The sequence below is a fragment of the Rhea americana genome, unplaced genomic scaffold, assembly GCF_003343005.1.
Source record: "Rhea americana isolate MKP2758 unplaced genomic scaffold, rheAme1 scaffold_71, whole genome shotgun sequence".
NCBI classification, from domain to species: domain Eukaryota; kingdom Metazoa; phylum Chordata; class Aves; order Rheiformes; family Rheidae; genus Rhea; species Rhea americana.
In genome coordinates, this window is record NW_028186879.1 from 1056378 (window position 1) to 1084334 (window position 27957).

General features: G+C 40.9%; 1 protein-coding gene across 1 annotated transcript in view; it reads left to right on the top strand.

Annotated features, from left to right (window-relative positions):
• Window positions 1–21759, top strand: part of FLT3 (fms related receptor tyrosine kinase 3) — a 30084-nt gene extending 8325 nt beyond the window's left edge. Inside the window, 20 exon segments of the mRNA XM_085321790.1 lie at window positions 286–323; window positions 325–372; window positions 410–478; window positions 560–704; window positions 4117–4132; window positions 5139–5155; window positions 5158–5296; window positions 9918–10023; window positions 10255–10262; window positions 12388–12489; window positions 13896–14079; window positions 14478–14577; window positions 15875–15968; window positions 17941–18093; window positions 18452–18611; window positions 18644–18698; window positions 18778–18895; window positions 20275–20309; window positions 20312–20379; window positions 21625–21759. Coding sequence (XP_085177916.1) covers window positions 286–323; window positions 325–372; window positions 410–478; window positions 560–704; window positions 4117–4132; window positions 5139–5155; window positions 5158–5296; window positions 9918–10023; window positions 10255–10262; window positions 12388–12489; window positions 13896–14079; window positions 14478–14577; window positions 15875–15968; window positions 17941–18093; window positions 18452–18611; window positions 18644–18698; window positions 18778–18895; window positions 20275–20309; window positions 20312–20379; window positions 21625–21759 — 1790 coding nt within the window.
• The last annotated feature ends 6198 nt before the right edge of the window (window positions 21760–27957 follow it).

The following is a 27957-nucleotide window of genomic DNA, read 5'->3' on the forward strand; positions in this document are numbered from 1 at the left end:
AATGCATTTCAAAATGTTTTTAAAATACGTAAATTCTGGCTTATTTGTCTTTTTATAAACCTGAYCCGGGATGAACTGTGCCCTACAGATAACTTGTAAACGTTTGTTTTGAGTCATTTAGGTCTACCAAATTTACTGATTTCAAGTTTAGTGAGTAATTTTCCAACATCTAAGTAACTTTACATTATAGTAATGGATAGAGTTTGAAGAAAAAATGTTGATCTAAATGAGYATTTTTCTAGAGAGAGCAGCAGTTGCTGTTTCACTGGTTATATATTCATTTTGTAGATTTAAATGAAAGACATGCGGCACCTTTACCTGAATTAATTACTTCTAAAAGTCGGAGAACCATTTCTGATCAGAGGCAGAGCTGTTTATCCTAATAGATATACTCATATCTAATAAATAGATTTATCCTAATAGATATCCTTATAGATTCAGAATTCAATTATCGTTTAAAAACAAAGATTTACAGTAGGTAAAAAGACAAGGCTTATTTCATAATATGTATTATTGAGCACTGACAACTGATTAAATGCAAAACTCTATTGAAAACTAGGACCACTGTTTTGAAGGATTAGAATATCAAACAGATCGCTCRACGGTTCGGATTCAGTATGCATTTGCCTCAGCAGCAGGAGGAAACGATAGTGGATGTTACACCTGTTCTTCCACAGTACAACCAAATCAAATTTCTCTGATTAGTTTTAGGTAATTCCAACCCCGAGAGTTAATTTTGTCCCTTGGTTGGTTGTTTTGCTTTGTTTTCAGTGTGTCAGTTTTTTGCTTGCATGTGTGCAGCATAYGTTTATAGCGATTTCTAACAAAAAATCCTGTTTTCACTTGCTAGCAGTCTAGGGAAGCCAAGAGACTAAACTGAGCTGGGTTATTCGGGTACCTGAAGATGATGAATTTAAAAGTGGACTGCAATGGCACGGTTTGGAAGGCTAGTGATTCTTTCAATGTTATTTCTAGAAACTCAGGCTGGGATTTCGCTCATATTTCTGTAGGTGACTCCAGCATCTCCTGGGGTGCGTGGCTGGGAGCAATCTGGGATTCCTGGACACAACGAGGTCCAGCCGCTGTGTCATTCTGCCCTAATTCATGCCTCTCCTTGGGCTGAAGCTGCTTGTGTTCTGCAGGTGGCTCTCCTCTCTGAAGGTATCTAAGGCCATTAACTAAGCTKCCACATGTAGGCAGCCGTAGCACAGATACAAACAACTGGAGAAAAGCACTGCAGAAAACACATTTTCAGGAGCTGATCAAGCATATAAAATGTTTGACCTGCCCTACATTTTTGTCTATTAAATCTATTTGTATTAGTCTGTCCAGAGTGTGGAAGGACCAGTGACTTTTGACAAATAACATGAGACAGGACTGTCCTGTTATGACTCTAGTAGTGCAGATGTAATACAGAGAGTCTCACAGTCCTCTATCCCCCGTTCTGCAGTTTTGTAGGGTCCTTTTGTGTGCTAGTTGTTGTAACATATGAGAGAACAGATCTRTATCAGGCCTGACCTGAGAAAGAACTAAATAGGATCACTCTTGTCACAAAACCTTGAAAATGGGATCCAGAGAAAGCATGATTTCTTCTTATGGAGAAGGAAAGACTGACAAATGGCCATCTGAGTTTTGCAAGTCAAATTATTTATGGAAAAGTATATCTGGGAAAGAATTCTAGCTCAGTAACTATGGAACTGATAACAAAAAAATACAAACATTTGTGTTAATTATAGAAGCGCACGGAGATTATGAATAGCTAGTGATGACAGACTTAGCAGAAGTGTGGCTACAGCTGAGACAGATATGAAGGAAAACTTGAAACTATAGAGAAAATAACTCAAGTGTTACTGATTGGTCCACATGTCTCCTACTTTCCAGACACTAAAGAGAATTCTTCTTAACACCAAGCTACACAAGTCCTTATAATTTAAAAAAATCAAAAGTAAACCAAAGAAAATGTCATTCTCTTTAGGAAAAATAATAATTTAAAAGAAGTAGTATTTAATTTAGACCAGACCAGTATCAGCAGCAAACCTTGTTTCTCAGATGAAAAATAATATACTAAACATATCGTTTCCAGACCTTTCCCAAAGCCTGGCAATAAGACATAAAAAAGAAGCTTGTAGTCAGAGCCAAGCTGCTAAACTAGGCACAGTGACAAGGTCTCTGAGTGGCGTGCAAGGAGTCAGGACATGAAGCCTCGAAAACCGAGCTTTCCAAGGCATTCACCACACGTTTGACTTTCAATGTAGTTGTCCTTAGAGTTTACAACACCTAATCTAGGCAGAGATACGAAGTGACAATACTTAACCACAGTCCCTCCAGAGATGAGTTTCACAGTGCAATATCCTCTTTTCAGCTCCTGCCTACCACAGAGCACAAACTTGGGTAGCAATTCACAATAGCCAAGTATGATACCTGGCCTTGTTTTCTACGCATAGTTTATTAGCGAATAGGAGGGCAAGCAAGAGAGGGTTGTGCAGAGCTAGGGCAAGATCCTCCTCCTCCTTCATACTAGTGATCACAGCTCAGACTTCCTGGATCCCTACTAAATAATTAGCTTGAGTAGGTATCATATTGACAGGAGATGTTTGAATCTCTCTCTCTCTGGAGGGTTATATTTCTGAATGATGGCATTTATAATTTCCAAACCCTTCAGTTATATGTGCTATGTCTTTCTCAAGCAGCAGCATTCAATTCTGTCTTCTTAACTTTTTTTGACTAAGATACCGTGGTGATTTTCTGTATCATCCCTAAAATGTCAACAAAACCTGCAAGCGTTCATTGGCTTTGCTGATGAAAAGATCAGTTCACTGGCTTAACCCTTTGTTGGTATTGATTTGTGCTAACGGTTCAGATTCACTTTCAGCAGTGATATGAGTTTTGTTCAACTGTTCTTATCATAGGGTTGCAGTCTCTGAAATGACCACTGGCTGGACAGATGGAAGTCATAACCACCTTGCCCTAACTTTAAACCATCACTGTCCATCAGTCAACAGCCATAGCTTCACTGGAAATGGTGGTAATACAACTTTACTAAGAGAAAACTTTGTCTGCTAGTTTACCCTGTATTGCCYAAGGAGGTTAGCCAACTTAAGTACGTTGACAGGTAGTCTTCTAATGCCTAACAATGCCCTGCAGCCAGAGCRCTCTGATTTTCTCTTTGTGCTTGATATTTCACCAACTTATCTCATTTTCTTTAATTGGTTACATCAGGCAGGGAGGTTAGCCCACTTTAAAATGCAATAGAGATCCCGCAAATAGCTGCAGCTGCAAGGCTCTTCATGTCTGCTGTTYCCATGTTCAGTTTCCACCAGCAGGGAACAAAGAGTTCTTAGTACTACCCAATCTTTATTCAGGAATATACAAATTATTTTGCAATATGTTAAGTTTAAAGGAAAACAAACAAAGAAATACACTAAACACAGGGATATGAAAACTTCAGTTCCAGTCTCAGGAATTTCAATTCACCTCTCTATCATTACTAAGTAAGCATGTTCACTATTTCTGTGGTAGAAAAACACTTAAACCTACCAAAAAATGGTCAATTGAGCAAAAAAATGTACTATTTTCTCTCTGCTTCAGAAAGAAGCTACTTTTCTTTCTGAGTTCTTTTGCAAAGAAGCAGCATACATGTTCCAGGTCTCTTTACACACTCTGGAGAAAAAGTCTTTACACTTGGAAGATTGCATTGCTAATAGTACACATCCCATGACTTTCTGCCTGGAAAGATGAGGTCCAAATGAACATTTTAAAGATGAAGATTCACATTATAAAACCATTAAGCCTTTAATATCAAAAAGGAAGAGAATAGACATGAAAAGAATTGCTTCATATTTTTAAATACTGAACTTCTTTGTGATTTCTACAGGAATTTCCACCTAGTATTTTTTAAATCAAGATGCTRGAGAAAAAATATGCCAAATAATATAGTTACAAACAGAAGGAAAACTCCCAAAATAAACTCAATCTAGMAATGTTTTTATAGTGCAGTATTTCACTATAAGGCTGACCAAACCCTGGCATGGGATGACCAGATGTTATAGAGTTTCCTTTCTTGGAGATACCCAAAACTCACCTGGACAAGTCACTGAGCCACCTGATCTAGTCCAGCTTGCTTGGAGCAAGGGCTGGACAGGACACATGCAGAGCTCCRTTCCCACCTACATGATTATATGATTTTAACAGAGCTGATCCTAACCCCACTGATACCTTTAGAAAGGCCTTCTTCTACTTTTGCGTGCTGATCAGTCTCTTTGGGTGAGATTCATTTCACCTGGTGAGTCATCTAGCCCCAGCAGTGACTTAACTTCCTTCAGCAGTCAGTGACAAGAGACAGACATTTCCAGAGAATGCTTCAGTACGTCTTTTTTTTTTTGGAGTCTATTTTAGGATTAGATAAATTCAGCCATGCTAATCTCATTCCACAGAGTGCAGCAGAGGTCCAAACAAAGAGCTTGGTGGGTCACTGAACTTCAGACATCTCCAATAGGTGAAACAAATTCCACCCTGGCAAGGGAAGTAGCAGTGGCTCATGATTCTCATACATTTTCAGAACACTTTTCCACATTCCTGTTGTCTTTCATCAAATACTTCTAATTTAGATTGAGAAATAAAGGAGTGGCTACAAGTTTCATTTGTAAAATCTTCAGAGAAGTTTTGCAAAATCTTCAGCTCGTTTCAGGGAAGGAGATATAACTACAGTCAACATCTGATTATGCTGGTGGCGCTGCATGATTTCATTCCCTATTAAAGGAAAGCSAGGAGTTGCAGGTGTTAGCCCCTGGAACACACGCCTAAAACAAAGTAATGGTGGAATTGTTGGCCCTGTGGCTCTGGAGGGTGGGCAGGGGAGAAATGGTTGAGGGCTCTGGGTCTGACCAAATCTGCAACTCTAGCAGATTTTACAAAGGCTAGGATCATTGGTCTGGAGATGAACACAGTGACAACATTTCAATCCTATTTTGAAGCATTACCTTCGTTTTGATAAACAGGATGCCTTTTCATGATGTAATACAGCGCTTTTTTTTTTGCTTGTGATAACTAAAGCTAAAAACACATGGATGTCRAAATTGCTCCATTAGACAACAATGTGTTTGTAACATAATACCTTTTTTTTTTTCCAAAAAAAAAAGGTTTATAAACATAACTGACCTCGGGAGGATTTTGAAATTGGTGAAGAAGAGTTTTGCTTTGAAGTTAACCTTACAGCATATCCAACCATTAGGTGCATGTGGCTGTTTTCCCAAAACACATTTCCACGTGAGCAAAGTTGCAGTGTGGATGGACTCAGGTACTTGAATATTTTGCTAAAATTTCACAATATTTCCTCTTTTTTTCTCCTTTGAACTGATTTTTGTCCATATTTTGTAGTCTATTCATATTTTTAATAAGTGGATGGGCCAAGAGATGAAGCAAGGTTACCGAGGGTACTCCAACATTAATTTGGTTTTCAATGACAGTTTGTGTAGGTAACTTATAGAATCACTTTTTTTCTCTGTGTGATCATAAACTCCTTTATGAGTTATGCATTTTGCAACATTTKTATGTTATATGCATTTTGCTATTTGCTTTCTCCCTGACACAGTTGTGCAGTTACRGATCTTTTGCAGTTCTCTGCCTGAAACACAGGTTCTATTTGTTCCCTTTTTGTCATCCTGTTCTTGATGATGTTCCCAGTATCTTTCAAATAGCTAAAATCAAATCCAGAGCCCTGTAGTTTCCCAGGCCCTCTGTAAATCTATTAGGCTCTGTCTGTGCCACAGAAACATACCGTTCTGCTAATCACCCAGGTCATGTATTCTTCCGCTCTTGCAAAACATGTTTTGAATAAACCTGTTAGTTATCTACCTTTTCTGTTACTTCCTATAATGAAATTCTGGCATGAATACTGTTTAAGGCTAATGTTTTCTCCATTCTCTAGGCTTTCTAGTTTCTTGATAACATTATCTAATTTCCTTCAGAGTTTCTTTCAGAGTAGTCCCATGGCTTTCAAGGTAACAGATCTAGTTCACCTTAATGAAAATAAAGCCAAGCTGCTCTTTCAAAGTTTTAGCTTTAAAGCTAGGCAGAGATAGGCAGGATTTAACGCGTCTACACAGATTTCTTCCTTCGCATATTCTTAAACCTCTMTTGTTATTTGCTTAAAACTATGCCTTGCTAGCACTTTTTGTGTTTTCTTAGTGTTTTGGTATACTTGATTTTATCTGCTAGCTTGTCAAGTCATCTTTGCAAAAGACTGGCCTTTTCATCTGGATCAGGTGGAGTGTTGGAGTCAGACCTTCACATGGTTCAGAGACAGCTCAGTTCAGATTAGCAAATTATCATCTCCTGGCAATGGACACAGGAACTCTGTCCTTGCTGATAAAGCAAGGCCTGTCAGCAAACTTCGATTGTGCTTGATAACTGGGTGTTGGTAACTAATCTGCAATGCTGATGTAGGCTAGGCAGATCTGTCCTTGTGGTCAAATCTGATTTTGGAAGTGAAGTGTCACAGGACAGTCATGAGCATTCGCTCATCCTTGTCCAATAGGTACCTCCGTCAGRCTGATAATGCGTAGTTTATTTGCTTTGCAGCTGGTATGGACTGTCTTTTCACTGAATGAGTGGGAGAGAGTTTTGCTTGGATGATTGGCAGCTGGTGGAAATTCAGTCCAGATAAGAAGAAGGTGCTATGGAACGGGCCAACAATAACAATTTTGGGAACTCTGCAATAGCTTAGGTAACCCCCATTAATCAGTAAGGTGCAGTTGCAGCACAGGCTGGAATTTATGAGTCACTTCAGATAGCCTTTTCAGCACAGAAATGACTGTTGCTTCCCTGAGTGGTGATCACCACCTGCCGGGCAGGGAAAGTCCAGCTGCATCTCCCTAGTGCAGCACAGCCTGGGCTGGCTCAGCCTGCACCAGGCTCCTGCTCTTAACCACCCAAAGCATCACTTGAGCTGGACCTGAAAGCATCTTCAGCTCAATCATCCATCTGACTATGGTGTGGATTAAGCACTTTTTTTGTTTTAGATTCATTTAGTATTTATACTTTGCATTTATTTATCACTTTACATTTTCAAAGCACTAAATATTTCAATATCTGTTTAGGCAACTAAGTAAATATCGTTGTACTAATTTATAGAAAAGTATGCTAGAAAGAAAAGTACATGAATTTGGTTATTATTTAGTCAACAYACAGCTATTCTCCACAGCTATCCTGTTTTGATTAAATACTAACATTTTATAGRCATATCTCACTTGAGAAAATGGGTAGGGGTAGATATTTATTCAGTTTGATAATGTTATCAGGGCAAAACTGGGTAGTAAGGTGACAAGATTCTGCCTAAAATATAGCACTCTAYGTTTATAGCACAAATGTAGATTTGGAAACGATTTTAAAGCAGACAGTTTCTCAAAACAAAGAAAAAAATGGACATCTTAACATACTATGATTCTAACTTTGCATATTTTGATTCACTTCTGGGTAATCCTGTGTCCCAACACTTCTACTTCATTCCTTTCATATCCTTTTTCATTTCCTGTTTTCTTTTCCTTTTTTGATTTCTGCTCTTTCCTTGTCAGATTGTTCCTCCTKATTACAGATCATATTAAATGTCATTAATTAACTTTGCCCCCTTCTTTAGGTTTTAACTTCAAGGGTTCATCTTTGTCAGTGTCCCTACATATTATCAGAGATTCCTTCAGAACTTGAATTTTCTAAGTGCTCTTGTTGTCTGTGTGTTTCAGGACACTGTTGATTTTCACTTCTCTCCTGAGAGCAAATGAGTTTCCATACACAGAATGACTTCTTTTAAATATATGGCTTGTTATCCCACATCCTMTCATGTTTTTTATGTCTTCAGGTACCAGTGACACTTTTCATAAAATAAATTTGTCCTTATTTCATTAGGACTTAATCATAGAATCATAGACTCAGTAAGGTTGGAAGGGACCTCTGGAGATCATCTAGTCCAACCTCCCTGCTCAACAGGGTCACCTAGAACATGTTAGACAGGGTCCAGGCATCCAGGCAGGCCTTGAAGATCTCCAGAAAAGGAGACTCCACAACCTCTCTGGGCAACCTGGTCCAGTGCTCCGTCACTCTCACAGGGAAGAAATTCCCCCTCACCTTCAGGCGGGACTTCCTGTGCTTCAATTTCTGCCCATTGCCTCTTGTCCTGTCACATGGGACAACTGAAAAGAGTTTGTCCCCGTCCCCTTGACACCCTCCCTTCACGTACTTGTACACATTGATAAGATCCCCCCTCAGTCTTCTCTTCCCCAGGCTGAACAGGCCCAGCTCTCGCAGCCGTTCCTCACAGGGCAGGTGCTCCAACCCTCTGATCATCCTCATAGCCCTACGCTGGACTCTCTGCAGTAGCTCCATGTCTCTGTTGTAGTGGGGAGCCCAGAACTGGACACAATACTCAAGATGAGGCCTCAGCAGGGCTGATTAGAGGGGTAGGATCACTTTCCTCGACCTGCTGGCAACACTCTTCCCAATGCACTGCAGGATACCCCTGGCTTTCTTGGCCATAAGRGCACATTGCTGGCTCATGGTCAATTAGGATTTCAAGTGATGAATTATTTGTGGTTTCTCCTGTCTTAGGTATCCATTTCGAGATACCTTAGAATAGACCTGATTTTAAGAAATCACTGAGTTCAGGCACATCTTTAAGGCCATTCCAAATGGAGACATTCAAATGTCAATAATAATGTATGGAGATGTTGCCTTAAGCAGAAGGTAAAATTCCCAGTGACTCCAAAGTGATTTTTCTTCCTTTTGAAAGGCAAGATGGTGCTTGGTTTCTTAATCTTTCTTCACTCAAATGTATCTTGTTTAATAGGAATCATCCTGTTTTTAGGTTTCTTATTCAGTGCTAGTTAGGGCTTTCTCTTACACCACAGACTACCAGTGTAAGTTCTCTTTTTTTCTGCCTGTTACAGACTCCCTGATGTGTCTGCTTGCCTTTAACACTCAAAGCTAKTGAAGGTTTTATAGCCCTATGCTCTCAACCAAAATATCTGCCCCCAAAATGCCAGCAACAAAGTTCTCCTTAAATGCTATTCTAATATCCATGAACTGTCAAAAACTGCCTTTTAAATCTGACAGCAATCCTGACAAAAATAACTGGATGAAAAAGGATGGAAATAGGATGCCCTCTCCATAAGATGATACATTGCCTCCTCCCTGTCCCCAAAACCAATAATCCAAAAGATCAGTCATGAATGAACCTCTAAGTCTCCCTTGTCCTCTAACTTTTGCCCATGGACTCGTTAGGACCCTTCCCTCACCATTTTGATTGTTGCAAGCCTCTTCCTGTATGGTTTAGGTCTCGGTTTGCTACCATCCATCTGGCCWAAAGCCACAGGGGTCAGTAGAAGGCTATCCTTCTTCCTGAAGATATACTTGACTGTTGGTGCTTTGTCTTATAGACATTGAACTTCTGACGAAGATATAATTTCYGAGTATCCATCAGCTCTTTCCTTTCAAAGACRTTGATCCTACATAAGCCTCTCTGTTTCATTGTTATATCCTAGTACTATTTATCGTGTAGGCTTGAAGCTCACATCAAAATCTTTTGTGGAGTGGTGTGTTTGCCACCCTTAGCATCTGTGCCAGGATGCCTTCTAGACCTTGTCTTCCAAAYGATTTGTTACAAAATCACAACCTTACAGCCCAGAGGCACTGCAGGAACTACAAGGCAAATTGCAGAATGAAATTGATACTGTAGGAAAAACATATCCTCTCAGTAACAGAGTAACATTTAAGGGTTTATATTGCTTAATTAGAAATAATTTACTCTGGCTTCTTCATTAGAAGATGTTGCATTGTTTCAAACATATCTTCACTGCAGTCTGCACTGCATCTAAAATCGCTCTCAAGAGAAYCTTTTGTCCTTTTCCTTCCTTCTCTTTGCTCCACAGCATTTCGTCGAAGTTCTGCAACCGTCAGCACCAGCCTGGGGTATATGTGTTTTGTGCAGAAAATGATGATACAGTCATGACAAAAAGATCACTTTGTATGGGAAAAGTAAGTGCAAAAAAAATCCTTATAATGATTTGGCAAAGTTTGGGGATGAGAATCTTAATCTCTTTGGTGTCTCTCACTAGGGTTTTTACCACTGATGTAAATGGAACTAATATGTTGTTTTTACATGTATTATCTTACCTTTTGCTRTGTCTTACAACAGAGGAGATGTATTTAAAAGTTCGTTTTTTCCAACCCTTTTGGACTGAGGGTCTTCCAGCCCTCTGAAAGTAGGTTCCAGAGTGATCTCTGACTAGATATTGAATCAGATTATTTTTTTGTTTTTAAAAATGTCTATATACGTGAGTATCTGAGCATTCAATTGGATATCTATTTTCACCAAGAGTAAGGCAGTTTCCTAACATCTCTCATTTAGGTGCTTTGAATTGTAMTTTTAATAATCAAGTCTCATATTTTCTGTAAAAATTATCTGGGAGACTTTTTGACTTTCCTGTACTGCATGTCGGGTTGCAGCAAGATAGCCTAATTTAATGCATACAGCTAGATCAYTTGAGATATCCATACAATTAATATAATAAGATGTGAACTCCTAGAGAGAAAGGTTGAGGCTTGGGTTTTAAAAGGCAAAGTAACTCTAGCCTATTGGCAAAGGTGTAAAGTCCGTCTGGTGGGTGCAGAGAAACCTGCTCTCACTGTGCCTGGACAAGCCCACAGCCACAACTACTGTCCAGAGAGCACGGGGCTAGCGGGCCAAGGCCTGGATCGGGTCTGAATACAGAGCCGGCACTAGAACGGTGTTGTCACTGAGCTGGGTTGCCTTCAGCACAGCTGTGCTGAGCTGGGCTAACCCAGCTAGCTGGCATCCGGCCTCTGGTTTAGGGGTGCACACTGCAGCATGCTGTGTCATGCAGCGRTAACTAGGGCAGGGATCTGCTGGCTTTAGTATCTCTGGTGCAGGAGCCACTGCAACCTTAGCAGTTCTAATTTTGSTCTTCATGAGTATCCTCAGGGCCTCTTTCACCCTTGGTCCTGGTTTGCCTGAGGGGAGCACAGGATCTGTCCCAGAATGTTGAGGAAGRTCTTTGGGGTGCTATTTTCTCCCAGGTTTTCATTGATATCTGGAATTTGTCCTGGCTACTCTTCTCCAGTGGACCCCAGGAGTTGCCACAAGAGAGCAAGAGACAAGGAGTCCCAGGGGAGAGGAACATCTCAGTCCCAGACTTGGTCCCAGACCAGATGCTGGGTTTGGATAAATAATGCCATGCTGGGGATGCAGTCTCCATCCCATACCCTCTTAGGCAGGAGCCTGTATTGCGGTCACGCAGCCTCACACAGAAAGCCTGTTCTCAATCCCTGACCAACATGGGAAGCAGGACCCATAAACAGTTAGCATCCTTCTCCAACACCACTGCTTGGATTTCAGTTGTGCAGTGTAGGCATGAAAAGAATCACATTTTTACTTGGCGTTCCTCCATTTTTAATAACAAAATTATGTAAATAAAATGAGGAATGCCAAGGAAGACTACCCTTACCAAATCTGAGGAAGAAGTTACTGGGTTTTTTTTAACTCCTTCCTTTAATCTGCCGTCAAAAGTGAAGATAGAGTAAGAGAAATTAGTCATGTATTGAGAAAATGAGCATTTTTTAAGAAAACCACAAAACCTAGGAGGCCTGTGAAATACAGTGACATGGCTACAAAGAGTTACAAAGTGTGACTGCTGTGGTGACCACATGAATGGCGGAAATATTCAGTGAGAGGAAATGGTTATACTCATTAGGTGTTAGCTTCCCGTAGTCCATTTGTGGCATTTTTTCCTAATGACATTTGTGAGTTAATTCAGTTAGTCTACAGACCTTTTGACATGTAATACATATGCTAAGTCTTGTGTGCTCCTGCCCATGACTTGCAGATGTACACAGCCTTGTACAGCATTCTTGGTTATCTCATTTTCTTCTGACTGCAGCATCTTGCCATTCCTTCAGGTTAACGAGCAGCGATCCCCTATGCACATTTTGTATTAGCAAGACAGACAGAATTTGGCTCTCTGCAGAGTCCCAGGGCGCAGCTCTTGTTCTGAGCYGCAAAAACAGAAGTTGGGACTTCTAATTTTGGCTCTGCCACTGTTCTGCTCTGGCTGCTCATATAGAGAAGTGGGTGCTCTCCTTGGCTCACCCACACTCCCGTCCCACAGAACCAAAGCACGGCGGCTGGAGGAAGCAGTGGGACTGAGGTCTGTACCAGCTCTCACACTGATGTGTGTGTGRGTTATTTTGGAAACACAGGGCAGATCTTGGTCTTAGCAGATGTAACATCATCATACAAACACTATGGGTCTAGTCACTGAAGTGTTGATGGAAACCGTCTTGTATTACCTTGTTGCAGGGAAACCTAAGGTAACCATGCAGTTAAACCATGCAGTTAACATTCAAGCATATCTCCTGCATTTCTAACGGTTACCCTGACTCATCCTGGATTTGGAGGAACTGTCCTGAACTGAACTCATCTAAGTAAATAATTTTCTTTCCCTTGACTTCATTGCAAGGACTGTATCTGAGTTATCCTTGACTAAATGAAGACTGGCCTGTGACAAGCTAGGTGTAAAATGCACCTTTGTTCACTTGTAAAATGGGAAGCTGTGGCCCACTGTAGGAGGACTAGATCACCAAAACTTTCCAAACCAAACCAAAACTTTTCCCACCAAAGCGAAATTTTTCAATTTTTCTTTTCTTTTCTTTTTTCTTTTCTTTTCTTTTCTTTTCTTTTCTTTTCTTTTCTTTTCTTTTCTTTTCTTTTCTTTTCTTTTCTTTTGTTGTTGTTGAAATCAAATGAAATCTATATAGATGTGTATTTAGGCTCTTTATATTGAAATTAACCGCACTAGGTCTAGGGGGTTACATAGTCCTATGTAAGTTTTTCTCTTTGTCTGTCACAGTTATAGCACATTCAGAAAATRTATCAAAAAGCTTTGGGTGATATATCTGTGTAGCCACCTGAAGTTCATCACAGCACAGTTAGTGAGAGTGTTTTCAATAAAGTTRTTGAGAGTGTTTCTATTTCCTCTATTTATTTGGGGCAATGAATCAGGCCCCAGTATTTCAGAGAGGCTGAGGAGGTTTCAAGCTGTTTAATGCATTAAACAGTTGTTAYTTTTAGATACATCAAAAAATAGTAATCTCACAGTTGTAGAAAAGTACTAAGTCATTTTTGAAGATTACGAATAAGTCTTCAAGTATTTTAAATAGATTTAAAAAACGACAATTTTTTCATCCATACTTCTGCAAAGTCTTCCTAACATCAACCTATTTGTGCAAAAATGGAAGATGAAAGAAAACATCCAACTTGTGAATTTAAAATATTCCTTAACCGGTCTTCTGTTAAAAAAAAAAAAAAAAAAAAAAACACTTCCATCTGTAGAAGCTAATCCTACGTGTAGAGCTGAATGAATTGTATTTATTTACTTACAGACACTGGTTTAACATGGGAGTACCTCAATGGATGGGAGCCCATTTCACCCCTGCTCAGGTTGCTCTGCCCGTCATGCTCTCACACAGACCAGGAGCCGCAGCAGGAACTAGACCCGTGGCTTTAAGCAGTGACGGGCAGGGCTCCACCTGATGTATGGTACCGACCAAGACTCCGTGGCACGTTAATTGGCATAACTCTACTGAGATCTGCTGGTTTGCAGCTGCTGAGCCTTCGACCCAAAATACCTCCAAATCACCTGCCCTTGGCCYCAGGGAATTGAAAGTGAGACTGGCAGCTATTCTTAAATCTCATTCTAATAATATAAAATAAAACCCAAGCCCATCCATACTCCCAACATAGATGAGAGACACTTTTTTAACAACTMACCTTCCCTCATGAAAATGGCAATATGAGCCCAAAATCCAAACTGGACTCCTTTCTTTTTCAGCTGTGCAGAAGAAATCACTGAGCCGATTCAGAACTTCTTACCAGAGAAGAGATCGCTGGGGTCATGGATTTCAAGCAGTACTTTAGATATAAAGGAGACAGCAACAACCTTCTCTACAGAGTGCTGCGCAAACAGTTCTGTTGGTTCAGCCTGTGAAAAGAGTTTAATTAACCTGTCAGGCACTGTAAGCCAGTGTTTTAGCACAGGCTTTCTCAAGGTAATTAAAGGTGATAAAAGAGAACTTACAGTAACGTCTATATGGCTAACTAGCTGACAACATAATGGTTGTTATAGGCAAAATACAAGCACTGTGAATACAACATGTGGAATGGTGGATGAATGATGGATATTTGTCTCTTCTTCATTCTCAAAGCAGAGGTCTCATCCATTAAAACCAGCAGAAATTTCACAAGAATAGGAACTGCAGTATGGAGCAATGGCAAAGTTGGGGCCTGCTTCTTTATTTTTTTCTTTGTATTACTTGCCTGAAACTTAGACACATCAGCTTTGGAAAAAGCTGAAGCTGAAGCTGAAGCTGGTGCCTTGTGTTTGCTCCTGTTCATCTCCTGAAGCTCACTACAGGTTCTTGGTTCTGGGGCTTTTGGGAAAGTGGTGAACGCAAGAGCTAATGGAATTAGCACGGTGGGAGATTCAGTCCAAGTTGCAGTCAAAATACCAAAAGGTACAGTAAACTCTGCCTTTCACAAGCAGTAATGTGTTTTAGTGGCTCTGAAGCAGAAGCAGTGCTGGAAACTCCTTAAAATACAGCCAGTTGTATCTCACAAAGCTTGGTTTCTTCTTCAAATATTTCAGTTGTAAAAGGTACCACTGCAGCATATTCTCAGTGCAACAAGCTGTGTTTTGTCCTACACCTCGGTGAAGATCTGTGTTGTGTGGGGAAGGCTGAAGTTATGCTGACCTAAAAAGGAAGTATGGCACTTTGTAGTGCGAATTAGCYTGGGGGGTTATACTGGTGTCTCTACAGATTTGGTCCCAAGATCYCTTTTTCTTGTAGTGCTGTCCAGCTGTTGCACTCCATTTAGCTACTTAACACTGTTATCTTGCCTCCTCTATCTGAGCTAGCTTGTTTGCAACATTTCCCACACATCTTTCTGCAGTCTTTTCTTCTTRGCTAAACAAAATAATTTCTTTCTATCCTTCCCTGTGGGTCAGGCTTCTTGAGTCTCTAATYCTCCTTCCTGCTCTGCTCCGGCCTTCCTCCAGACTGTCTTCACCTCTCTTAAAAGCACTGTGCACRAGTGAGCCTCCCCAGCTCCAAGAAGAACAGGAATGTTACCAACTGAATCTCACATACCACCATCCTGGTAATACGTCGGAGACTGAGCCTCTGCTGCAGCACCAGCACTTTGGTGATCCATATTCCCATGCAGTTCCTTGCTGCCAGCCCTACTTGCCACCCCTTGRTATCTTCTTTGTAAGTGTGCATTAAATTTAATCTTCCTTCGTCCACAGCTTTGCAGTTGTCTCTATGGAATTTCATCTGGGTCATTTTGGCCCATATCTCCAATTCACTTAGACCATAAAAACTGATAATTTACTGAAAAACAACCTTAAAGCTATTAGTGAAAACAGAATGGCCTTCTTATCTGTTAAAACACAACTGCTTGTGTATCATACAACTGAGAAGAAATCCTTTTTCCCTTAGCATATCCCTCCAACAGGCTTCACTGACATTKCTTGTGTGCTTGTGACAACCTAACTTACGCTATTCTTGCCAGCCTAATTACAGATATTAACATTTTAGAATTGCTTTCCCAAGCATAAAAAGATCCACTGCCCACCTGATCTTCCATATTTGGTTTAATTTTTACACTATACCATAATTTTTTAGGATGTTCCTAAACCTACTGTCAGGTCAATTAATTTGAAATGAAGTCCTGATGTGACAAAGCATCATAATTGGTGTTTTGAATTCTTTGCTGGAGGTTTAATAGTTTGTGATGTTGTTACCTTAACAGAAAAATCTGACACTTCAGAAAAAGAAGCTCTAATGTCTGAGCTGAAAATGATGAAGCCATAAAAGCATYGCGATCTACTAGGAGCTTGCACTGTATTGGGTAACTAGCAATTGTGGAAAGGTACCAACTAAAATCATCAAACTAATGAGGAATCCTGTACAGAAGTGTCAAAAATTGGCCATTGACAGCAGTGTTAAAAACATCCAAGTCATAATAAAATATGTATCCTCGGGCTGCTGCTCCCCTCTTTTCCTTACATTCTCTCTTTTCCCTCTCTTCCCCAAACAATTTTGTTGTTCTCTCTGGCCTAGAATAAGATAAGGATGACATGAAAGCAAACTTAAGGCCTTGTGTGTGTACAGAAATTAATCCTTTCTAATTGTACTGACATGAAGTGATACAAGTCTTTCAGTGAAAGAGGTTTTCCTTGAACAGTGGTAATGGCACTAGTACAGACCACTTCTTTAAGAGAAAAACACCACTTGTGTAAGGTACCTTTGTACCCACATTATTTTGTTCACATAAGAAACCATATTTTAAAAAAGAAAACAAAATCACATTCCTTATCAAACTGTGACGTTGTAGAAAGAAATGGAAAAATTGTCCAAGAGATTGACATGAATGGAAAGAAAATTAAAAGAATAGGAAAAAAAAAAGAGAGAAAGAAATAAGAGGGAGTAGAATAATGAAAATGAGACAATTTTACAAGGRACTGAGTGTAAAAACAAAATTAAAATGAGCAGAACTGAGAAAAGAAGGGCTAGGAGGAAAGCAACAGGATATTATCATTAATTAGTTACTGTGTTTCTTGTCATATCATTGAAGCAATGTACAAACATAGATAGTTCCTCTCCCAAGAACTCGCAGTCTAGCTGGTTGGCAGTGCACAGGAGTGGGAGGAGAAGATGAGAAGGTCTTAGGATTTTACTCGGGGTTTGTCCATGACATGGATTGTAATACTTGCTAGAGATTTTTATTAAATCAGAAAGAGCAAAGATGTCAGCTAAGTCTTGTTTACCTGGCGTGCATCAACAGCGATACTGTCACGCAAAGACACGTGAAGCATAAGAGAAAAGCAGACAACTAGATCATGACTATGTTGAAATTATATAGCAAGTTTCCAGGCAGTAGTTGATACCGCCTTCTGGAGCACCCTCCAAGATGTGATCGTGTAGGCTGGAGAGCTGCAGGGAGTGTGTACTCACTCTAGCAGGGTAGGACAGCAGTGCTTTCTGCCACGTCCAAATCCCTTGTACAAAAACACTTACATTGTTATCCTTCCTCTGAAAAAAATACATTTTTTTCCTAGTGTGCCTTACCTTGCTTGACATTGACCCTTCTGGCAGAAATGTCCGTGACTGAATTTGGTGTTTCTCAGCCAAAAGCACTGATGTCAATATAAGACTTTGTAGGGTGATGTGTGACCACTTTGAGCATTTCTAGGGCCTTTCACTCTGCTGGCTGATAATGGTTTGTTTCCAGGCCTGTCTGGCCAGAGAACTGGAATTATTTTTCTTTTCTTTAGAAGGTGACCTGATCAGTTCTCTGCTTGGACACATCCCCTTGTAAGGTCCTTCTCCCCCATAGATCCTGTCAGCAAAAACACTCAAGTCCTAAGTGGCCTTCAGGAAGAAAAGAATATTTCTAGAGCATTAAGCTAATGCAGATAAATGAAAGGGATTAATTTAAGTCAAATGGTGCCAATTCAGACCACTAATTCAATTAGCAGGGTGTTATCTTTTGCTCTGACTATGRGTGGTTTAGATATTTTGGTGCATTTTCATAGCCTTGCTCTCCTCTCCCCCATGCCCTTAGTTTGGGGAAGTCTCTATGTGCTTTCATAGGGATTAACAACCCAYCCTGGTCAATGCACCACAGAGAACATTCAGTTACAAAGATTTTCCAAATGGACATCCCAGAGGTTGATCAGTGCAGATTATCCACCTGGAAATGGAAGATGATTGAGATGTCTAACACAGATTCATCCTAGGAGAAGGTGAGGACTTATTAGGACTTTAATGGGAAGACGGCTGTACATAGTAGGGGGCATTTACATTTCAAATTACTTCAAGACCAATCTACTTGATATTTGAATACTGTTGCTATGGTAATTTTCTGAACTACTTACAGAGCAAGAGAGAAAAACTTCATTGGACATTGGCAGATATCTTTAAACAGCACAACTTCAACTTTTACCACAATATCCATTTGGATCAAAACTCCAGGTAAAGCATTCAGCAACAGTTTAACAGCTCATGAAGTAACTATCACTTTTTAAGCTCTCTTCTCAGTTCTAATATAAACTGGTATAATTACTGAATTCTTTAAGAGCTGCCTTTATAAACTTCAATAACCAAGGCCTAGGGAGGAACTGAGATTTGATCCTCTTTATGATGAAGTTCTCRCTCGACTGCAAGAGACAAGAAATCTCTTGTTTATGTTTCCAGTTTTGAGAGGACCCGTGTCTGTGCCCAGACTCTTAATAGAAATATCTGATAATGCTTTTCATTGTAAAACAGTTTACATTTAGAGGATTGTGTTATCCACTATATGCAATGTTTGAAAATGTGTCACCCCCTCTCGAAATGGAACTCCACTAAAATATGGTGTGAATATGACACTCTGCAAACAGGATGACCTTGGAATCACACAACCAAGTCAAAACATAAATGTGGCTTCTGGATCAAATGGGTTCATGCTGTATTCTGAGGAAGATAAGAGATTAATTGCTGTTATTGTTATTAATTCTACCTATTACTGGCATATACAACAAAGAGAGATGTCTGGTCCTATGGAACATTGCTATGGGAAATATTCTCTTTGGGTATGTTCTGTAAAACAGCAAAAGAACTCTGCTTGTCTTTGTCTTTCKAATTAATGATGTTCTCCAGTATTTTCCGTAGGTGTAAATCCCTACCCTGGTATTCAGGTTGATAACAACTTCTACAAATTAATTCAAAGTGGATTTAAAATGGACYGACTATATTATGCTACAAAAGATGTGAGTGTATTTTCTGAAAAGTAAACAGCATGGGGATTTAGGTTTACTTGATCATTATTTTTATGACCTTTTATTCATTATACACTGTAGCCTTTTCAAAAAAGTTTCAGAAGTTGAGAATATCTTCTTCTGATTCTGAAAAAGGCTRCTTGATCATGTAGGTTTTGTCCTAAAGTAGAAATAATTAACACTAAAGATTATATGTCTTTGAAAGRACTAATTTATTACCCATGTTCAGTTGTGCCTTCCTTTCTCAGGGAACTCTCTAGTTTTCAGACCAAATAAGAATTTTTACATTTTTTTTTTTTCCAAAAGCGATGTTATACCATATTTATTTTAGATATCAACTAAATCATTGGTAAAAATCATTGGTAAATTTTCTCTTCTTCTTCTTTTTTTTTTTTTCCTAATTCCTTTACCTTCTTATGTTTAATTCCAGGAAGCTAGGGATCTTGTTAAGGACAAGAAAAAAAGWACAAGGAAGGAGTATCTGGAGGGAGATGTTGTTCCTGTGCTGTCAGTGCAGAAATGCTTTCCAGAMTGCTTCTCAGTATCTATATAACTGTATTACCCTCATGGGTTCTGCCTAGAGGGAGACTCACAGGGGACAAACTGAAAGAGGAGGTGCCAGGGAGCTATGAGACCTGGAGCATGGAGGAAAGGGGAGGACTTTGGGCTTTCTGAGCTCTTCTAGCAGACATTTTCAGAAACAACCAAGAGACCTGATGTCTTGATGTGACACTGTAATGTTCTCAGGCTCTCCGTGTGGAGACTGCAATGTCGTTAAAGGCGTAGGTCTGTCTGACAGTGCCTGGAAACCCACAAAGGATTGCCATGGGCCATAAATACCGGGGAGTCTATTGACATAAGTTTGCAAAGGACTTCTGCTGATAGGCATTGTATTGGTTGGAAATATAAAATCTCTAAGGTGGTATTTCAACCTCAGAAAGATTTTTGCAAGGTCAGATTCCATAACGAGATTCACTATGAAAGAGTGACTCCCTACAGTGTTTCTATAAAGAAATTTTACTGTCCACAAGATGAGGGAGCCTACAAGARGCAGATTTGGTCTCAGACAAGAATTGTCTTCCAACTATTTTCTACACGATAGCTGGAAAACAACATCAGCATGCCAGTAAATGCCAGCCAGGGTGAAAACCTGGCYCTACTTTGATTACCAGGCTTTTGCTAGGGGCTCCAGCAAAGCATCATTCTTAATTTGATCCCTTTTCCTCTTTTTTTTCTTTTTGTTTTTCTTAGGTGCAACACAYTAATCTGGACTCTTTTTATAAAACGTTCTGGTGCCTCATAATTCCCACCAAACTTCCACTCTTCTGTGTAGTCATTGTAGACTCCAACAGCTAATATGTTTCTATTTATCACCTGTCTGCTCTTGTAGCTATTACATAATGCAGTCCTGCTGGGCCCTTAACTCTGGGAAAGACCCTCTTTTTCTTGGCTGGTTTTCTCACTTGTCTGTCAGCTGGCTGAGGCAGAAGGAGCCGTAAGTAAACACGGAAAGAATAAAAATGTTTTGTAGCCTCATAGACCACAGAGAGCTTTAGTAGCTGCTGTAGCACATTGGTAAGTTGTGGCCCAAAACTCTGGCTCTTTCAGGAGAAATGGTCTTCTGGTTTTCATTAAAGTGCACCACTATGTTGTGAAACTATTCCGCATGGGTCTATTTAAGACTTTGGGGAAACTTCTGCAAGAGCACTTGTGCATTGCCATCAGAAGGAATCCAGACATCCCTGATGAGGTTTTATTTCCTGCCACTGTCTGCACTGTGACTCTGGGTAGCTAAAATCTCTCTCCCCCTGCCCACAGAACTCTGCTTTTTTTTTTTTTTTTTTTTTTTTTTTTTTTTTTTTTGGTGCAGAAGCCAGTGCAGTTGGCCTTGGTAATGCTGATAGCTACCAGATAGGAGGAGTTGAGCCTAGATCATGTTCCAGGGGTCCCAGAGGTGGGGGCACTGTAGGTATGTGCTACCCATGTTGTTAGGGAACGAGGGCCACGTGTTATTCTCAGATGTTACCATCTGCCACATTTTGACTAGAGGGTTAAAAAATAAGAAAGATCTGAGGACCCATATTCTGTCCTTCCTGGACTCACATCTTGTCCTTTCAAAACTATAGGTTCTTTTCTGGTTGTCTGCTCTGGGCTATACACGCTATATCCCAGCATACAGTGTCCTTGTTAACCTTTTGGCATGTGGGGATTATAAATTACTCTGGTCTTTGTAGCCTTTAATCTTCTGCAGCCTGTTAGGCTGCCAGAAGCTGTCAGCTCTAAAGGATCTTTTCTCCTGTTCTCCCTCCCAACAGACRCACAGAGTTTGTGTGCTGGGCAGGGGCTGCATGCACTTCCATCCTTATGACCATGACCAATGTCAATCAACTTTGGTAATACTAAGGAGCTCCTGGTTTGCTTGTGAAATGATGGGCAACTTTGATGATGYGTTGTAGTTAAAACAAAATCAGTGTTTGCCAATTCATGTCCTTTCTCAACTCCACTCTTTCTGGCCAGAGAAGAGCCATTTCACTTAGCGAGTTGTCTGGGCTGCCTTTAGAGTCAACAAGAAGTAATGGGCAGGTCTGTGTGTGGTTCTTCGACAGTGTGCAGGGATGTCTCCTTCAAGAGGAGATAGGCTGCACCTTGCAAGTGCTGGCTTCTCAGGAAGAAAAACAGTTCTTCAAGCACAGCATATAATAACAGAAAATACTATTTATTTTCTCTTCCCAATTTGTAGGTTTACCAAAATATGGAGAAAATTGTTTCTGCATACAGTTCCAGTTATAAAAATGAACTACATGTAAGCAGGAATGAGGAATCTCTTCTATCTACAATTCTGCCCTTGAATGAAGACTCTCAGGTTGAACAATAATCCAGGGTCTGGATTTATCTTGGTATTTTCATAAACTCTGTGTAGCACAAATGTTTTATTTCACCACCAAGAAAAGAAAATGTTATCAGCTGCTGCTGTATCCAGATTTCTTATGGTCCAGTCCATATTTCTATTATTTTGAGGAGAAACCACCAAACCACCATTTCTTGAGCTCAGCAAATGCATTCATTGATGGACAAAAGCATTTATCTTTTTGGTGTGTCTTTACAACTGAAATTTCTTATTTCTAGTTTTATGTAAAATAGATTCTATTTATGTAAATTGATTCTAATCAATGTATTGAATTTATACTGTTCCTGCCAAACTGCAAGAAAAAAACTTGAATAGCTATGGTGTTTTAATCACCATGTACAAGCATGGACTATGTAGCTAAAGAAAAATGGTGTTATTTTCAGTAATGCTACACATGTCTTGATCTCCAGATGCCAGTGAATGCTGGAAATAACTCTATTTAAGTAGCTAATTCTAGATGCACAAGTTTTAAAATATCAGCCTTGTTTCTCAAGGTTTGACAAATGTGAGTGTGCATAATCATCTTATCCTGAACATCTCAGTTCCTGTAAAGTGCCTGATAAATGTCCAGTTCAGGTGAGTTGATTTCATCTAGCTTTAAGTACTTGGGTGGCTCTTGTCACCCCGGCTCTATTCTATAGTCACTGATAAGAGTTAGACACTTTCAGGGAGTGATTCCTTCTATCTAAAAATCCAAAAAATGCAGGAGGAATGATATTTGAAGATGACATTCTACCTCTTTGATCTGGAAAATTCAGATGACTGGCTCTGACTGGAAGCCTTACTTCCACTGAGTTACAGCTAATTCTATCCTTTGGGCTTTGCATGTTTTAATGTCAAATACAAATTTTTAATTTTAAAGAAATTATCCTCAATAGTRACTTAGGTATGTAACATCATCACTCCCAACTCCTAGAAGTCTCAGTCACGACAATGAGATGACAGTATGCCTCCCTAACTTTCTCTTAGACTCCCATGACAATYATCAGAGGCTTGACAATTTTTGATTTAGATAAAAAGACCCATTTTCCTGAAGATTTTGGGGGAATTTATAAATACAGCTTTCATAATGACTAACAGGATACATTTGTATCCCATTGAATCAAGATGAGAATATACCGGTTAACAGTTTTCTATTACATGTTACCAAATGCTAACCATGATTAGGACTTCCAGTGGCAATTGTAATAATAATTATTGTTTGTATGGAATATACTATCATGTAAATTAAACTACTCTTTAGTAACATTGTCTGAATAATTAATGTTTAAAATAATTGATATTTTAAAACAGCGATTATGAATTGTGTATTTTGGTTAACATTGTTGAATTATCAATAAATCATTGCTTTTTATTAGACATAAATTGCTAAAGAATAATTTGCAAATATAAAAATAGAAATAGTACTTTAACACTGCATTCTCTGAAAAGTATATATGAACTTTTAACATATTCCTATAACACTATTTCAAAATGTTCAGCAAAGAGATCTTTCTGTTTAGTATTGTTAGCACRGTGCCTGCAGCAGCTGAAAAGAGAGAGTTGAGTGTTTTGTGCAGACATGAGTTTTCAGCTGTTCTAGCCTTCAGAGCTAGAGAATCTCAGYGCTGAACTGTTTGCACCCAAGTTTAAGTTGGCCCTGGAAGCTAAGCAGATGAGAGCTTGACTCACACCTCAGTGGAGGAACAGAGGACTTCCAAGACAAGCCAAGGAGTTGTGTCAAATGTTTTTCCACAAGATTAAAAAAAAAGAAAAAAAATAGAGTGGGCAGAGGTCGTTTGACCCCACCATCACTACAGAACTGAGACTCAGGAATAACAAATAGAGAACTTCAATGCCTGACACATACCAYTCATGATGCACATGTTAAAAAAAAAGCAACTTAGGCAAGACCAATGAAGAAGTGCAAAGAGGAGAAAGAACCTCCTGTTCTGCCWGGACACGCAGAGGGTTGTGTGTCTGCTTCTCCATTAAGCAGAGATGGGGGGAACAAAGCTACAGGAGGCACAGTGGGAAATCATATCTTCTAGGAGTACATTCCCTTCCCGGGCCACTTCAAACACAACTTAGCAAAGCATTAGACCATTAACGATGTTTTTGCAGAGCCATAGCATGTATTGCTTAAGGAATGGCTTTGCGATTCTTGCAGGAAAATGGCCATGTTTCTCTCATTAAGATTCAGAGCAGCTTCCCTGGAGAAAGTGTTAAATCCCACCTGTAGTCAATGGAAAGAGGTGAGCTTGCCTGAAGACCTGCAACTGAGATGCTATTAGCCTAAGCTAGATACATTAAGTCAAACAGAGACTAACAAAGATTCAGATTCATTAAGCAAAAATAGCAGAAATAGAAAGGATTCAGCTGCAGTTAACAGCTGTAAAAAAGGTTAACTAAAACTGCTAAATCAATAAAGGCAGCACACTTACAGGGAAGGGGAAGGGGGAAGGGGAAAGAAAAGGGAAGGGAGAGGAAAGAGGAAAAAAAAGAAAGAAGGAAGAAAAAATAAAAATAATTTACAAGCTAAATTAAAAGAAAAGATGCCTTTAGGAATTATCCCTACCTGTGACTTGCTAAGAGAAAATACCCAATGGCCCTTTCCAAGTTTACCAGACTTTYAAATACCTCTATGAGAAAGTGTATGTAGCATCAGAATGGAAGTTTTCCTCATCCCAAAATGTCTAAAATACATCCTAAAATTCTGAGCTGCAGTTTTCCCGGATTCTCCCGGCAGACGGGCGAGGCCGAAGCACACCTGCGAGCCCCGGAGCCCGTGGGACAGCCGCCGCCCGCGGCGGCGTGGAGCGCGCCGGCCCCCGTGGCCGTGGCCGTGGCCGTGGCCGCAGCCCTGGCGCTCCCCGCGGCCGTGCCGCCGCCGTGCCGGCACTAGGGGGAGCTCCGCGACCGCCGAGCGGGGCGCGCAGCCCGCAGCCCCCGCCGACGCGCCGCCCCGTCCCGCAGTGGCAGCCGCGGCGGCTCGGAGGCCTGCTGCGGACTTCTGGAGGACGCCTGGACGTCCCACTGCCGAGGGCAGCAACGAAGCGCTGCTTGCTGCCCTCAGCCAGGGGCTGGGGTCTCAATGCTCCTGTGTTTCCCCTTCCCCATCAGGAGTGACTGAGATAACCAAAGCTCAGCCTTCTTTCCCTCCTGAGAGCTGGGTCTGGGTCCTACAAGTTGGCTATTTGGCCACGCTCGTATGGAGCTCAGCTTCCCCTTACTCCCACCAAAGAAGCTGGTGATGGAGAGCAAACAAGGCACCAAACAAGGCTCAACAAAAGATCCAGGTCCAGGATCCAGGTCTCTGGATCAGATCTAAAAGAAACCTGAGGGAGCAAGGCTGGAGGTTATGGTGCCTGACTTCAGCGTGTCTTGTAATTATGGGGAATCCAGGGACACAACACTGAAATTCAGGATCCTCATAGCACTAATAGGATGAATCAGACACCAGTGCAAACTAGCTAGCTGACCAGGCAGACCCTTTTCTCGTGCTGCCCATATATCACTGAAAGCACACACTAAAATCCAGAAGACGTTTCTCTTCTCAGCCCAAGGGGATCTGGATGTGCTCCTCTGATGCAAGTGCAACTGTCAGGTTCAGGGTACCTGGAGTGGACTCTTTGATGTCCCTCTAGGAGAAGTTGAGACTGACCATGTGTTGAACCAGAAGGGAATAGAAGAAGTGACTGTAATGTATAAGGATTAGTGGTGGCTTTCAGTCCAGAGGTTCATGGAGGGATCTGTGAAAGATGATTTAAAAATCCAAGATCTTATTTGCTGCAGAGTACAGATTTGCTTATTTGCTGTACATTTGTACAGATACGATAGCTTTGAAGAGGCCACACTTCTGCCTGGAAATATTTTAGAGATGTGGAAATCAAAGCAGGCTGAAAACTGGATTAAATCATCATTCTCTTGGAGCTGGACACACATGATTTCGGCTCCTTCTCACAGATGCTGAGTTAGAGCATCTCACTCGCCAGGATCCTCTCTTCCAAAGTGAATACACTGCTATGCTGGTGAGTCACTCTCTCCTTCCCTCCCTTCCTTCTCCCACTCCCTTCCCCTCTATCTCCATGGTTAATTCATTAGGCCATGCAAAGTAAAATAGCTTAAAAAAGAAGCACTAAAAGTCCCACCCAGACCCACCCTGACCTTTGGTTAGCATCCACAAATCACTTCAGAAAGAGGTGGAAACTGAGCCCAACTGCTCACCCTCAGTGAGTGTCCTGACTACTGAGCTGTTAAATGATGGGAAGGAAGCCTTTCCAGCCAAGTTTTGAGATCTGATCTGATACATGCTTTCTGAGATGTTTCCTGAATCCAATCTTCTGGAGGAGCTAGAAGGAGAGATGCTTGTACCCAAGATTCTGTCTTACAGATCGTATCACATTAAGATTTAGAGGTATTGGACATGTGCCTAARAATGGTGTTTAGGTACATAGGAATTTTTTTCTGATAAAAATGAAGGTGCCTTGGGATGTTGGAGATGGTCTGTATTGGCTCACAGCTGAACAGGGATTTTAAGACCTGTGTTCTGGAGTGGGTTACTCACTGTAGCAATAAGGTGGTGCTTCTGCAGCCAGCTCCACAAAGGCACATCAGATGGACGAGAACTCCATTCATTTATATGGTGCCAAACGGGGATGTAAACCTAAGCTCCTGACTGTGACCCACTCCTACTGAGCGCTGCCTAGACCCAGAGGTGTTCCTAAGCTTTGTCACTTACCTGTAGCTGTCCATATGTGCCCCAAAGTACCTGTTCTGGAAAGATAAGTCATCTGTGCCCCACGGCTTTGCTGAATTTCAAGCTGATGTAGATAGTCTAAGTCCCTGCAGAAATCCTAACAGCACAGACAGGACTACAGCTAAGTGCTGCTCGATATTTTTGTAATAAACTTTCGTCTGAATCACTTACCTTCAGGATACATGGGTGCTTCGCAGYCTAAATAAATGTGACCCACAATTCCTTAGACACCCAAAGCCCCAGGCCATGGTGTATCATCAACACACCACTCCTCACTCTCCTTTTCAATATTGACCACCGAGAAACACAGCCTGGGCGTCCTATGGGCCTGGGAGAAAGGCCAAGAGAGAAACAAATCCTAACAGAATCTCATACTTGAATGAAGTAGACAAGACTAGGGAATTAGTTCATGTTCTCAGGCTTGTCTTCACTTTTATTCCATGTAATGTAATGTAAAACACAAATTCTGTCCGGAGGCTTGTCTCTGAAAGTCTGAAACTCCTTCCCCAGTCAATGCCCTGGTCACTAGAGTCACATTAGACAAGTGTTTGCCTCTTCTCTCTCCAGCCCAATGACTCCTGCATTCCTGCATGCACAAGGGTACCCCCTCCTCCCTAGGGGTTGGTGGCAGTCTTCCTTGCATCATGTCCTAGTCTAGTAAACAGACCACTCCCTAGGGACATGGTTACCCTCCAGCTGAAGAAAGCCCAGAATTTACTTCTAAGAGGGCTAGAGGCTTCAGACCACAAAGAGCTTCCCCCATTTTTCTCATGGAAAAATAAGTAGTTAAATGACGTGGACCGAAATGTCATTCAGAAAAGCCTCTAGAGTCACTGTGCCAAAGGAATCAGACTGGAGGTAGCCTGGGCCTGGGCACACAGGGTCTAAGGAATTAAACTAAACACAGTCAAACTCCTTTTTTAGATAYTGAGACTGTGACCTGTTTGAACTACCCTCTGCTGAGAGCCAAGGCTGAGCCAGAATAGTTCAGCCCATGAAGTGAGCAGCCAGAGGAGGGCAGTGTGGGCCAAAGCTATGAACCTGGCCCTGAGATCTGGGCCCAGCCTTTAACTCTTTCGAGGGCCTCCTGAACCATTTTTGGCCACAGTTTTCCAGACCAGGAAGATGAGATGAGACTCTACTTATGCCCCAGGGGCCACGAGAAAACTGCTGGAATCAAACAGCAGTTGGTGGTGAGCAGCCGGACATCAGTCTCTCCTTGGAGGGAAGTGGAGTTTTTGGTTTGGTTTTGGTTTGGAGATAACAGCAAGAAGAGTTTTCTCCTGCCTTCTTAAAGCGCTAGAATAAATAGAGGCTGTTTTCAGGAACAGACAACAGGATGATGGCATGAAAAAGTGCAGTCCCAAGAAGGATATTTTGGGAAATGTTGACCCAGGGGAACCCCTCTGACATCCCACAACAACACT